Raw genomic sequence first — 16,122 nt, 5'->3', positions numbered from 1 at the left:
CGGACTATAATTTTATATAGCTCCAAAAGCATAACAGTTCTAATTAATTATTCTTTGTTTGCCTAAAAAGAGATGCCGCGCAAAGAACTCGATAGGCGCGATCAATGGTGGAGGGTATATAAGATTCAGCCCGGCCTTACTTAGCACATTCTTACTTGTTATATACAAGATAGGGTCGGAAATATATATTTCGATGTGTTGCAAACGGAATGACAAAATGTACATACCCCCATCCTTCGGTGGTGGGTATAACAATACCTATATGGTAATGTATATAATACCAAGCAGTACTAATCGTTTTTTACTTAACTCACACAAGGTCCGCCTGCTTCTGTAAAAGTGCCGGAAATATTCAAAAAGTTCCGTGTAATCTGTTTAAAAGTTTACGGAATTCTTTCCCAAATTTGGGAATCTGCCCAGTCATTCAGAGTTTTTCTTGGGCTGATTTCTTCTCTCGAAGCAGGCTGCTGTCTTCGAAACATCCTATGGTGATGGGCATAAACAAAATCAAATTATGCATAATGGCATTCAATACAACTACACGCAATTTGCTATAAAATTTTCTTGGTGAAAAAGGTTATTAGATATAGCGATTTCGTATGTGTGGCAACCCTATAAAATCTGCCAAGCTTTTTTCTCTCTCTCTCTTGTTTTCTGTAGAGACAATTTTAAAAGGCTTTTGTGCGTTTTTCTCAAACGGCGTTATCGATATTTAGGAAATCAAAACAAAAACATTCACTCACCACAACCGCTAAGTTTTTCTAAACAAAAATTGAACTTAACACTGAACTTGCGAAAGCTCTCACTCATCTCTCGCCAACCTTGAGTATTTTATCGTATGCATCAATTGGACAGCTAGTCAGTCTACATCATTCATTCATTCCAACTTTTTCTAGTAGGGTACGTTTAGTTTTTTCGGTGTTCTTTTTTAATTTGTGCGTAAAAGTTTAGCGGTTCAGTCCCAATCTCAAATGAATAGCGATCAGCAGCCAAATGGTGGCGGTGAAGCACCCGCACCTCCCGCTTTACCGGCATGGATTGAGCCATCAGTATTTGAATCCGTCATTCGTGACAAATTTCCAGACTTTAAGCAGATTAAAGATTTTAAAGCAATTCCAGCATTAGGAGCTGGTGAAAATTATGCAACGGTCATGCTTCGCTTAATTATTGAAGTCGAGCTGAGGGGTAAGCAATATTTGTATCTTCTATCAACTACAATATTTAGGCATCTATTTTGAACAATAAAACTTTTTGAAACAAACAAGTACTCGTAAATAAAAGTTAGGCCAGGCCGAATCTGGTTGACCAACTACCATGGATTCTACAAAACAATTCCACTAATTAACATCGTTGAAGACATATGTATGTGTATTTTCCACCACATTCCTGCTCCTTGGGGTCTTTGGACTATTGGACCATACTTGGCGCGGTTGTTGGAAGTCGAAGCAAAACACTCCGTGCAAAATTTCAGCCATATCGGATAACAATTGCGGGCTCCGGGGATTCAAGATGTCCAAGATGAGAGCTAATCTGACAGATTATTGGCCGATTTGAACCGCACTTCGCACAGTTGATGGCTGTTATAACAGCCGAATCAGATGGCTTACAGCGGATCTAGAAATTAAATCAGGAGATCGGAACTATATCAAAAAGAAGTATCTCTGCAAAATTTCAAGCGGATATCTCGAGTGCTATCGTGATTTCGACATACGGACAGACGGACGGACAGACGAACGGACAGACGGACGGACATGGCAAAATCGGCTCAGAATGTCGACACGATCAAGAATATATATTCTTTATAGGGTCCCAGATCAATATTTTACAAACGGCATGACTAGATTAGTATACCCCCATCCTTTAATGATGGGTATAGAAAGTGAAGTAAACTGTAGAAATATTTCCATTTGAAAATAGTTCAACTCAATGTTTTTGAATTAGTGTTATCTGAATAATAAATAACGGCTAATCCCATGTTCGTCTTTTGCTAGCAAAAAATTACATTTAGAGATTGCAAACACACTCACCAGAAGTTGTCAAGCTCGTAATCTACGACTTATATTAAGAAACTTTTCATAAGCTGTGGGTCTGAAATCAAACCCCCAAAAATATGTAGAATTCTCAGGCCAATTTTTTATGGGCTTTTTTATAAAACCTTCACCGGAGGTTATACTCCGCAATATACTGCAGATATATTAGAAACGGTTTGACCGATTTATGTGATATAATAACCCAAAAATACAAATGTGATCTGTGCCACCCAAAAAAAAAAAAAAAAAACTTTGGATACCCTCCACCGCCTCGGGTGTATATATATGTAAACCGCCTTTCGTCATAATCCGGTGAAAAATGCATAATTTATGCCCCGATTTCGACGAAATTCGACACCGATATTGTGTAGTCTAATAAGTACAAGTATTGTTCAATTTTGTAGAACAAACTATTGGTCTTCTTGGTAGCCATACCCAAATACAGACCGATCTGAACCATATACGACACGGATATCAAAAAGCCTAACATAAGTCACTGTGTCAAATTTCAGCGAAATCGGATTATAAATGTGCTTTTTATGGGGCCATGACATTAAATCGAGAGATCGATCTATATGGAAGCTATATCCACAGCTGAACCGATCTGATAAGAATTGCAATCGGATAAGAATTTCGCCCTCTATAGGTTCAAGAAGTCAAGGACCAAGATAGGTTTATATGGCAGCTATATCTAAACATGGACCGATATGGCCCATTTACAATCCCAATCGACCTACACTAATAAGAAGTATTTGTGCAAAATTTCAAGCAGCTGGCTTTACTCCTTCGAAAGTTAGCGTGCTTTCGACAAACAGACGGACGGACATGGCTAGATCGACTTAAAATGTCATGACGATCAAGAATATATATATACTTTATGGGGTCTTAGACAAACAGAATGACGAAATTAGTATACCCCCATCCTATGGTGGAGGGTATAAAAACAACCACCATTCAGTGCTTGGGAGTATTTTTAACTCGAATTCATCGCCGCTACAGTGAGATACGAGAAATTACTCGCTGCGCTTGAGTCATATAAAAGCGTTTTGCTGTCATTTGCAAAAGATGAACTGATCACACAAATCGTTTGCATACTGTTTGTTTGCTCATATAAGTTCGGCCGTGCCGAACTTTGGGTACCCACCACCATGGATAAATTAATCATGTTCTTTTATAACAACTCCACTACCACATCCATAGTAATATGCAAATAAGGGCTGGTCTGGGTCATATTTGGTTTAGGTCTCAATAACTCTTATGCAAGTCACAGTTGCAACGAAATCCGGCAACAAATCCGTTTTTTATGGGATAAAGACCCTTTATCGGCAGATCGGTCTATATGCTATATCTAAATAAAGTTCAATCTGATATATATTTAGGTGTGAAGAGGGAAGGCTTAAAAAACTCACTGTTTCAAGTTTCAGCGAAATCGGGGCTCAAGACCCTTATTAAGCAGGTCGCTCTATATGAGAGCTATATCTAATATAGACCGATCTGAACCATATTTGCGTCGGATATCGTAGGATTAAATCAACTCACTATTTCAAATTTCAGCGAAAACTGATAATAATTGCGGCTTTTATGGGCTTCAGATCGGTCTATATGAGAGCTAAATCTAAATATGGTTCGCTCCGAACCACAATTAAGTCGGATGTCGGGAGGCTTAAAACAAATCACTGTTTCTAATTTATCGAAATCGAAAAAAAATGCGGCTTTTACAGGCTTAAGACCCTAAATCGACAGATCGGCAGCAATATCCAAATATAGTCCGATTGGCCCATTCAAGAACTTGACCTGTGTATAGGAAAAATATGAGTATCACAATTTTTAAAGACTGTAGCGTGATTACAACTGACGGACACACGGATGGACTGACGGAATTTTATGACGATCAGAAATATATCCACTTTGTAGGTCGGATATGGATATTTCGATGTATTCCACCCTTATCCTATGGTGGTGGGTATAAAAACCTCGCATGAGCATGTGTGTGTGTGTTACCCATGCTTTTGCCAAATCAACCACGTTGGATTCGTACGAATTTCGTACTACAAAAGTAGACGACAAGAAAAATACTTTATCTGAAGCAAAATGTACCCGAGAACATGCATTTTACAGCGTGCACTCACTGAAATCTGAAACAATCTTTTTGCTGAAGAGCTCGTAAATATACCCACCATGGGGGTATACTAATCTAGTCATTCCGTTGGCAACACCTTGTAATATTGATCTAGGACCCCATAAAGTATATATATTCTTGATCGTCTCGATATTCTCGAGTCGCTCTCGCCATGTCCATCCATCCGTCCGTCTGTCGAAATCGCGATAGCGGTTGAAGGCGAAAAGCTAGCTACTTGATATTTTGCACAGATATTTAATATTGATGTAGGTCGTTGGGGGTTGCAAAAGGGCCATATCGGCTCAGATTGGAATATAGCCCCCATATAAACCGATCTCTCGATTTGAGCTCGATTTGTTGAGCCCCTGGAAGCCGCAATTTTTGTCCGATTTGGCAGAAATTTTGAATGTGGTGTTCTGTTATGAGTTTCAACAACTGTGACAAGTACGGTCCAAATCGGTCTATAACCAGATATAGCTTCCATATTTTAGCAGAATCCATTGTGGCGGGTTCCAAAGATTGGCCCCGTTCGAACTTAGCACGCTTTTACTTGTGTGCTTTCACTAATCTCGTTATCTTTGTGTCTTGTAATTTGTTTTACTCAGTTCTCAATTGTCTCATTTAATGTTGTATTTTAAAACGAAGAGTTCAGTTCTTGAAATACACTATGATTTTTAGTCTGTCATGAAAGCAGTAATGAATGGTCTAACGCAGACATTTACTTAATACCTACAATGATATTTATGAAACGTTTAGCAATTAGAATTAATATATTATCATACCAAGCACGGAATTCCTGACTTTAATTTTCTTTTTATACCCACCTCCGAAGCATGGGTGTATATTCATTTAGTCATTCGGTTTGCAACACATCGAAATATCCATTTCCGACCCTATAAAGTATATATATTCTTGATCAGCGTAAAAATCTAAGACGATCTAGCCATGTCCGTCCGTCTGTCTGTTGAAATCACGCTACAGTCTTCAAAAAATGAGATATTGAGTTGAAATTTTGCACAGATTATTTTTTTGTCCATAAGCACGTTAAGTTCGAAGATGGGCTGTATCGGACTATATCTTGATATAGCCCCCATATAGACGGAACCGCCGGTTTAGGGTCTTAGGTCTACAAAAGCCACATTTATTATCCAATTTTGCTCAAATTTGTGAAAGTGAGTTGTGCAAAGCCCTTCGACATTCTTCTTCAATTTGGCCCAGATCGGATAATAAATGCGACGTTTATGGCTCCAAAACCTTAAATGGAGAGATCTGTCTACATGGCAGCTATATCCAAATCTGGACCGATCTGGGCGAAATTAAAGAAGAATGTCGACTAGCCAAACACAACTCACTGTCCTAAATTTCGGCGAAATCGGACAATAAATGTGCCTTTTATGGGCCCAAAAACTTAAATAGAGAAATCGGTCTATATGGCAGCTATATCCATATGTCCATAGTGGCATGGGGCGGAGTAGTATGCCCACCGATACTCGTAATATCCGATATTCGTGGTAGCCAGAATTTGAGTCCTATTAAAACAAACCTTCTTATTCCATTCAATATTTCAGTCAGAATACAAAATTAAAGTTTGACAAGATTTAGACATATGTCTCTATTTGTTAAAAGTATTAGGTAGATGCGGTGGTGTGCGGTTTTATATAGGTGACTGCCCCCAAACTGTAGCCTTTCCATACTGGTTTGCCATCATAAAATAAAGTTCAAAGTTGGGTAACATCTTGATTGAGCCTCCACATTACCAATTTTTTTCTGTTTCACCTCATAAAAATTGTATTTTATCAACATAAACGCCTATTCCAATTATTTCAAAAAACGGAGCCATATTTAGTTATGGTGACGATAAAAATCGAACTCCGGATGAAACCACTTTAGCTCAGTTAAGAACTGTTTTTACCAAAAATTTGTTAAATAGGGTGGTAATAGACACCTGACCCCTGGATATGGACCAAAGTTAAATATAGCTGCCACATAGATCGATCTTCCGCTAGAACTTGTCATCTCATAACGCATTATTTGCTCCATTGTACCAACATATGGAACTTTGGGATTTAGTAGACCCCGATTTTTTAGTCGATTTTTTAAAAGTGTAGTGAAGAAATGCAATTTTTTTCTCAAAAGTGCTGATTTTGCACCAAATTAATCTGGCAGCCCTGGCTGAGTGTTTTTTCCCATCAGTAATTTGCAGCTTCCAACAAATGTTTTTAGAAAATCAGCTGCTTTTTTTCAAATAAATAACTAAAGAAAGTAAGTGTTGTTCTTACTCTCTGCAAGTTTTTACTGAAAAAACTTTGCCGGAAAAGTTCTCGAACAGACCTATTATTTTACTTTGCTGCACTGAAGCGGGATGTAGACTGAAACAAGTTTTTGAAGATATTTGAATGGGAATTTCTTCGCTAAGCAGCAACAACATATTTTTGTAAATGCTTTTGGTATCTTCTGAACTATGGCGTAGTAATGGGAAAATAATTAATGTGACCTTGGTTGGCAATTCATTTAAATTCGTAAAACAATGCAAACTATAATGTATGATAGCTTAAATGATTTGATGATATTGTGTGATAAGAAAACTTTATATGTATTTATAATTCAAACAATTCTTAAATATTTGTTCTTTAGCAGAATAATATAATAATTAAAATAAATTATTAAATTATAATTAATATCTAAAGCAGAAACTAGAAACTGATAATGAGATATCAAGCAAAACTCTCATGGAATTTTATGCAACCAAAAAAATTTATACAAAATAAATTTAGATTAAGGGCAAAATTTTATTCTAAATTCCAAACATAATCTATATCAGGTTACGAACTGATCGGGTAATCGGTTTATATGGCAGCTATAACAGATTATAAACCGATTTAGACTGTACTTAGCATAGTGGTTGGAAGTCATAAGAGAACACTATGTGCAAACTTTCAGCCAAAAGGGAATAAAATTGCGCCTTCCAGGGGCTCAAGAAGTCAAATCGTGAGATCGGTTTAAATGGGAACTTTATAATGTTATAGACCGATTTGGACTATACTCAGCATCGCGATTGAAAGTCATAAGAGGAAAGTATGTGCAAAATTTCAGTCCAATCGGAATAAAATTGAGGCTTCAAGGGGCTCAAGAAGTCAAATCAGGAGATCGGTTTATATATATCAAGACTATATACACGTTATGGGGTCCTAGATCAATATATCGAGGTGTTACAAACGGAATGACTAGATTAGTATACCCCCATCCTATGGTGGTGGTTATAAAAAGGTTATGGAAAGTATACACTCAGTAGTGATTATAAACACAGACACACATTTACATACGTGTTCCATTTTTTTAATCTCCACCATAGGATGGGGGTATACCAATTTCTTCATTCTGTTTGTAATATCTCGAAATATGCGTCTAAGACCCCATAAAGAATATATATTCTTGATCTTCATGACATTTTAAGTCGATCTAGCCATGTCCGTTCGTCTATCCTACGTCCGTCTGTCTATCGAAAGCACGCTAACTTTCGAAGGAGTAAAGCTAGGCGCTTGAAATTTTTCACAAACACTTTTTATTAGAGTAGGGTTTTTGAGATTGTAAATGGGCCATATCGGTAAATATTTTGATATAGCTGCCATATAAACCTATCTTGGGTCTTAACTTCTTGAGCCTATAGAGGGCGCAATTCTCGTCCGATATGAGTGAAATTTTGCACGTAGTGTTTTGGTATCACTTCCAACAACTGTGCTTAGTATGATTCAAATCGGTTCATAATTTGGTAGCTGTCATATAAACCGATCTTGGATCTTGACTTCTTGTGCCTCTAGAGAGGCAATTCTCCTCCGATTTGGCTGTAATTTTTCATGTGGGGTTTCGGCATTACTGGCAACATCTTTGCTAAATATGGTGCAAATCGTATCATAAGCTGGTATAGCTGCCATATAAACCGATCTGGGATATTGACTTCTTGAGCCTTTAGAGTGCGCAATTCTCATCCGATTTGGCAGAAATTGTACATCGGTTTCTCCCATGACCTCCAACATACGTGTCCAATAAAGCCTGAATCGATCTATTGCTTGGTACAGCTCCCAATTTTGCTTCTTGATCCCCTACAAGGCGCAATTCTTATCCGAATGGACTGTAATGTTACACAATGACTTCCACAATGTTCAGCATTCAATTCATTTATGGTCCGAATCGAAATATAACTTATATATAGCTTCAATAGCATATCAGTTCTTATTCATTATTTTTGGTTTGCCAAAAAAGTTATACCACGCAAAGAACTCTACAAATGCTATCCATGATGGAGGGTGTATAAGATTCGTCCCGGCCGAATCTTAGCACGCTTTTACTTGTTTCTTCTAACATCCCTTTCATAATTAAGCAGCAGTCATTTTCAGCAAACAACAGACTTTTCAGCCGTAAGCCTGATACTCTGAAATTGCAGTACTATTGCTGTAATCGCAGAACTACTAGCAGCAAAATTAACTACTAACATTGAGCAGACAGTGTTTGCTATTTTCAGCAAACTTTCTTCTATGAGCGAACCTTTTAAATGGGCAGCAACAACAATTTTGGTCCGACCTTAAAAAAATTTTACTTGAGGTGTTTTATTCGACGTTCCAATAAGTGTGCGAAATTTCATCAAAATCGGACTAGATTTCAATGTAGATCCCATACATATAGTCCATCCTATATGACCTTTTGAGGCTGTAGTAGCCACAATTTCAGTCCGATCGTTGGAAAACTAAGCGCAAAGTGTTTTATTCCACTTCCAAATGCGTGAGCAAAATTTAAACAAAAATGATCCAGATTTAGATATAGCTTATAACATATCTTTCATACGACATGGTGTGTTACTGCTATAGTAGGCATAATTTTGATCCTATCTTAACATCTTATCTTATATGGCAGCTATATCAGGTTATAGACCGATTTGAACAATTCTTAAAACAGTTATTGGAAGTCATAACAAAACACGTCGTGCAAAATTTCAGACAAATCGGATAGGAATTGCGCACTCTAGACGCTCTAGAAGTCAAGACCCAAGATCGGTTTATATGACAGCTATATCAGGTTATGGACCGATTTCAACCATACTCAGCACAGTTGTTTGAAGTCATAATGAAACACCTAATGCAAAATTTCAGCCAAATCGGATAAGAATTGTGCCCTCTAGCGGATCAAGGAGTCAAGACCCCAGATAGGTTTATATAACAGCTATATCAGGTTATGGACCGATTTCAACCATACTCAGCACAATTGGTGGAATACATAATAAAACACTTCATGCAAAATTTCAGCCAAATCAGATAAGTATTGTGCTCTCCTGCGGCTCAAGAAGTCACGATCCCAGATCGGTTTATATGGCAGCTATATCAAAACGTGGACCGATATAGCCCGTTTACAATCCCAGCCGACCTACACTTATAAGAAATATTTGTGCAAAATTTCAAGCGGCTAGCCTTACTCCTTCGAAAGTTAGCGTGCTTTCGACAGACAGACAGATGGACGGACATGTCTAGTTCGACTTAAAATGTTATGACGGTCAAGAATATATACTTTATGGGGTCTTAGACGAATATTTCGAGGAATTATAAACAGAATGACGAAATTAGTATACCCCCATCCTATGGTGGAGGTCGCTTAAATTGATAGTCTACTTCCCCTTTTGATGTATAGTACCCTATTTTTACCACAGGATTCTAAACACAAATTTGTTTAAATGTTACCATAGAATTATTTTCTAAATATTGTCATTTTAAAATGTTATTCTCTCCTTTCAGATGGTTCATCTAAAAGCATGTCGTATATGTTAAAGACAGCCCACGATAGTGTATACTTCAGACAGATGATGCAATTTCACAATGTATTTGCCGTTGAATCGGATGTGTATAGAGAGGTCCTTCCGGAATTTGAAGAAATGTACAGAGAGGCAGGAGTTGAAATAAAATTCGGTGCAAATTCATATGACTTGACTGTGGAGGAGCCATACATATTACTCGAGGATCTTGCAACTCGAGGTTTTAAAAATATGAATCGTTTGGAAGGTCTGGATATGGAACATGTTCACGCTGTTCTCAGTAAAATGGCGCAATGGCATGCTGCCTCTGCAGTTCGTGTGGCAAATAAAGGACCATATAAGCAAACCTTGAGCAGTGGATTTATGAAAGAGGGAGCACGTGAAATGATGAAAGCAATGTTCGATGGCATGTTTAAAATATTTCTACAATGTGCCAAATCATTTGAAGGATCTGAAGAGTATTACGAGACTATGAATGCGAACAGCGACAAATTGGTAGATGACTTCATCAAGCTGGCTGAGCAAGAGAAAAAGGAATTTTGTGTTTTAAATCACGGCGATTGTTGGTCGAACAATGTGATGTTCCAGCACGACGCTTTTGGCAAAGTCAAAGAAACCTATTTTGTGGATTTTCAAGGACCCAGATATGGCTCGCCTGCCCAAGATTTGTATTATTTCCTCCTGTCATCGGCAAAATATGAAATCAAAATAAAGAATTTTGATCATTTCATTAAGTTCTACCATGACTGTTTGGTGAGGAATTTAACCCTCCTAAATTATTCACAAAAGGTGCCAACTTTAAGAGATCTTCACATTTTGTTGTACAAAAGTGGTCTATGGGGTAAGTTACGTAGCCTTTAGAAATCAATATGGGAATTATAATAAATTAAAGCTTTCCTACACCCACCCTGTAAGTTTGAATGTGGCGATATTTATATATGGATACTATATATAATTCAGAAAAGATTTGGATGGGCTTCGGTATACATAGATGTTCAGATGGGTAATAAAGCAAACAAAATTTTGGGAAACTCCGTGCAACAGTGTAATAATGTTGAAGGGCCTAGCACAGTTAATACCACGCCCCTAAGTTGGTTCATGTCTAGTATTGTGCCCCCACCTAAGTGCTGGTGTCTGTTAACCGCAAAAAGTCGAGCAACGACAAAACAAATGTCCTACATATGCTATTGTGAATAAATTTGACTTCCTTCCGTCCGTTCCACTATTCCAAAATGTTACATTCGTCGCCCATACCCTTAAATCGGACTGTGTCGACCCGATAGCTTCAGGTTAACCAAGTATTTTTACGGCAATCCTCTGACTTTCATTGCCAAAGCGTCTTCTTTTTCATTCCCCCTTTCTCCGCTATGGCCAGGCACCCAAACGATGCGGATGGTGCCATGCTCACAAGAGGAGGTACCCACTTCTTACACTCCAATACTGTTCGTGATTTTACGGTCCTGGTTGTTATTGCCCTTATGGCCAGTTTACAAATACAAATTCAAATTTGCCCATGAACATTCCATTAAGGAACAGGGGCAAACTTCTCACAGATCAATGAGTGCTGTACGATACAAGTTTAAGCTCAATGATAAAGCTCCTCCTTTTTATCGCCGAGTTCGAACAGCGTGCCGCAGTGCGACACCTTCTTGGAAGAAGATTTTACATGGCAAAGTACCTCACAAATGTCGCAAACATTAGGAGGGGATAATCACCGAAAGGATTCCAACCCAGGCATTGGCCAGTTTATTGTCCGTATGGCCAGGATGGTCAGTTTACTGTCCTTAATGGTGTTCACACTCGAAGGCTTCGCGTTAATACCACACCAACTCACGAATTCCGTGTTAGCCTAGATCTCCGTTTGCTGGCCCGTATTATGGGCAGGCAGTCGAAAACAATCTCTGGGTTCTCAATGTAGACTACCAGGCCCATACTGTCCTCTAGCTTTGATACATCTATGTTGCATGAGCTACCAGAGGCCAATATCAGAGTTCCCGCAATCCAAGCAATGCCTCGCACTCGTCCTCAAGTGTTGTCATCGGTATCCGATCGGAGACCTTTTCCATTCCTTCCAAGCTTCTTCGTTTATACTGCGATGGTATGACCTGGTCCTATCTTCTATTCATTCACCAATGAATGGCTCATACTTAATCCGTATGTCTATGGGTCGGATATCAAGAATAGTCTCCAGTGCGCTAGTGGACAGTCGGCGTGATCCTCATCGCTCCGCCTATGCCAAAACAACATGCTCTCTGAACCTGTTGTATTATCCTTACGTTTCACTTTTTCTCCATGGCAGTCAATCAACCAAATACAATAGTTAACTTAAAGATTCGGAATACTGGGATAGGTAAAGATCCTAATATTGAAATAGCAGGCAGTGCAGCGACATGAGTCTCAATGCAACCCAACGAAAAGCGAGCCGATGATGGTACCATCATCTACTCCCAAGAAGCCCATTTATTTAAGATTTGGAAGACTAAGATAGGCAAAGATCCTAGTATTGAAACATCAGGCAGTATAGCTAATGGAAACCCAATACACCTTAACGAACAGGGACCCGACAATGGAACCATTACCGACTTTATAAAGAGTCGGAAGACTAGACTAGGCAAAGAACCTAAAACGATGACATCAGGCAGTGCAGTGTCAGGAAAATCAATGCAGTCTGAAGAACAGAGAGCAGACGATGAGATCATCACCTACTCCCAAGATGCCAATTTACGGGAGGACCAATGATTGAGGTAATCCAGAGAAACCTCCACCCGAGCGAGACTGCTACACACGTTCTGATAAAGAAAATCAGCAAGGACGACCCGGAACAAAGTCTTTGGACTGAACCATATCAACTACCAATTATTCTATGCTAACACTAGTACTCGGCTAACACTGGTACTGGCGGTATGCATTGATATCGAAGGGGCTGACAATGTGCGGACAGACACACTGACACATCCTTAGACCAGTACCGGGTGGACCCGGTCCTTAGAGACTGGATAAACCATATGGTAAGGAACAGGTGGATAAATTGTGTGACACATAACATAAATATAAGGGAGAAAGTGGCACAGGGCACGTCACAGGGGGGCTTTTTATCGCCACTCCTAAGCGTGACCACCATAATTGACCTATAACGGATGCTGACTGAAGAGGGATAATACTTCTAAGGGGTAAAGATCCGAACGAGTTATGAAGAAAGGTCGAAAGGGTCTTACATATGACATATGACTGGGCTAGACCCAGAGGTCTCAATGTTAACACAGAGAAGACTGAAATATGCCTGTTCACGAGGAAGACGAAGGTGGACCAAATTAACGCACCAAGTTACCTTACCTGATTTCGAAATCTGACAAAGTCAAATACTTAGGTGTGATCGTGGACAGGAAACTATCTTGGAAGTGTCACATTCAGGATCGTACTGAGAAGGCTCACAGATGTTGGGCACTATGTAGACGGACCGTTGGCTCGAAATGGTGCCTGAATCCGAGAATAGTCCACTGGCTCTACGGGAGCGTGATTAGACCAATACTTACTTATGCCTCAGTAGTTTGGTGGACTGCTATGAAGAAAAAGTACAACATAAGGACCATACGACAGGTTCAGAGAACATGTTGGCTTGGCATAGGCGGAGCGATGATTACCACGCCCACTAGGGCACTGGAGACTATTCTAGATATCCGACCCTTTGATATACAGATTAAGTGTGAGGCAGTCACTGCGGCTATGAGATTTAAAGCGATGGGAGAATGATTGAGGATGGAAGCAGCTCATACCATCGCGGTATAATCGAGGCGACATTAGGAAACCTGGAAGGAGGGGAAGAGGTTTCCGATCCGATACCTAATATGAACCTTGAAATTGAGTGCGAGGCACTGCAGCCATCGGCACAGTCTTGGATTGACGAAACCCTAGTATTGCCATCTGGAAGATCATGTTACACGGATGGATCAAAGCAAGGGCACAAAGTGGGCCTGGGGGTTTGCCTTGAGAACCCAAGGACTGAGATCTGTTTTTGACTACATGACCATAATACGGTCCTGCAGGCGGACATCCGGGCAATCACGGAATGTGTAAAGTAGTATGGTGCATACGCGAGGACGTCGAGTGTAAACATCTTTACCGACAGTAAAATTGCCATAAGGGCAATAACAACCAGGACGATAAGGACACGAACAGCCTTGCAGTGTAATAAGGAGATTAACGCCTTTTCAGAGGATGGCAAAATCCGCATCGTTTGGATGCCGGCCCATAAGGGAGTATGGGGGAATGAGAGGGCAGACGATTTGGCGGTGAAGGCCAGAGGAGTGCCGTCATTAAACTAGGTTAACCCGAAGACTTTCGGGTCGACGCAGTCCGAGTTAAGGGAGTGGGCGACGAATGCGCTTGCAACACTGTGGAACAACGAAACCGTCGGAAGGACGGCGAATATCCTGTGGAGGGATCCAGATCGTGAGAAGACGATGCTATTACTGGAAGGAAGCAAGACGGAGGTTAGTAAAACTATTGGTATCATAACGGGACATAATGACTACGAGCTCACTTATGTAATATCGGTGCGACAAGTGATAGCGTGTGTAGGGCATGCGGGAAAGATGATGACACATTGAAGCATTTTCTCTGTCATTGCCCGTTTTTCGCGTCTAATAGATACCAGCACTTAGGTGGAGACACAATACCAGACATGAACCATCCTTGGGGAGTGGTATTGAAAACAATAAAGGATTTTGTAAATAGCACCAACGTTTACTTTCGGTTTTTACCTCAATACAAGCTAACTCATTTGAAGTTATATCATTCGAAATTTTTGCAGAATAATAAATTTTTAAAATAAAATAAACTAATTTACAGTTAATTTACTATTGAAATTTGTTTTTATTTTCTCTACAGGTTATTCAACAGTTACCGGAGTTATGGGTGCGGTTCTCTTGGACCCTAATGAAAACGCACAGATGGAAAATTTTTTCGCTGATACCGATGCTGGACAATTATTTAGATTTCAAATGTATTCGGGTGCGAGATATCGCAAGCACGCAGAAATGCTTCTACCATGGTTGTACAATAGGGGAGCCTTTTAAGAAGGCATCTTACAAAACTGCTCAAGGGCATATTTGTATGTGAAGGTTAAAGAAGAAAAAATTATATTCTATTTGCTGTTGAAAGATGTATAAAATGTAATGTATACTAAACATATAAAAAAACGGATTTGATCGAAAACAGAGTCAAATGTTTTATTAAATTAAACAATTATTTTATTGTTGAGTTTTGGTAATGTGAAATTTTGATAAAATCTACTGCTTTGAAAAATATAGCCATGTCAAAAACACAACCGTACCTGACAAGAGGCACGAATGTCGTGTTTACCGCAGCCATCACGGCCCAAGGCCCAAGTGTGAATACAATGCGTCTACCAAACCAACAAACAGGACACGGCAGCCCTCACAGGATACGCCACACATATCTGCATCAACATGGGTCTCACAATCAACGCGGCCACCCTCACGAATGACCGAACACAACCACAACAGCTACGGGAACCAACGATGGGCAAACGCCGCTGCATCAACATGGGCAAGACAGGTGCCAGGCCATGCCATGCGCAGCACTAAATCACGCCGTCGCGCCAGTACAACAACACCTCGTTATGGATAACTAGCGTGTATTCATCTCTCCACTAAGTCTTGTCCGTCTCCTAAGAAATACTTCCCGGGAAAAGGTGGCCAGCCTTGCAACAGTCATCTCGTCTTCAAGGGCCCTACTGAAATCCCACACCGCCTCTCTAATCCTCATCGCGCCTAAATCTCTAATGTCTGCATAGTACGGGCATTCTGTCAGTACATGCCTCCAGTCCACAGGTCTCCCACAGTCGCACAGATCAGTTCCGGACAAATTCCTCTGATGTAAAAATGCATTGAAGGAACCATGTCCCATCAGTATGAAGCCCAGACTTAGGCCGCAGCCAAAATTCGGGCGGTCTCGTACGAACGTCGCGTCACGAATAAATTTGTAAGTCACCCGACCACTCTTCGTCCATCTAGTTCTGCACCTATCATGAAGACGCTCGAAAATGAGTGCCTTGAGCCGCCTAACATCCCCATCTGCAAGCTGAGAAGCGGTGAGCCAATCCTCACACACTAATGGCCATGTAACTCACGAGTAAATCAAGCGGGGGCGCGCCA

The 16,122-nt window shown here is 40.0% G+C and overlaps 1 protein-coding gene across 1 annotated transcript; it reads left to right on the top strand.

Moving 5' to 3' along the window:
* Positions 1-850: 850 nt before the first annotated feature.
* LOC106087278 (uncharacterized) lies at positions 851-15,190 on the top strand. Its single transcript, XM_013252267.2, has 3 exons — positions 851-1,185; positions 9,930-10,787; positions 14,834-15,190. The coding sequence occupies exons 1-3, from the start codon at positions 972-974 to the stop codon at positions 15,019-15,021; spliced, it is 1,260 nt and encodes a 419-aa protein (XP_013107721.2). The 5' UTR covers positions 851-971; the 3' UTR covers positions 15,022-15,190.
* The last annotated feature ends 932 nt before the right edge of the window (positions 15,191-16,122 follow it).

This window comes from Stomoxys calcitrans, chromosome 2 (genome assembly GCF_963082655.1).
Source record: "Stomoxys calcitrans chromosome 2, idStoCalc2.1, whole genome shotgun sequence".
Taxonomy (NCBI): Eukaryota; Metazoa; Arthropoda; class Insecta; order Diptera; family Muscidae; genus Stomoxys; species Stomoxys calcitrans.
This window is presented reverse-complemented; position numbering and strand designations above follow the sequence as displayed.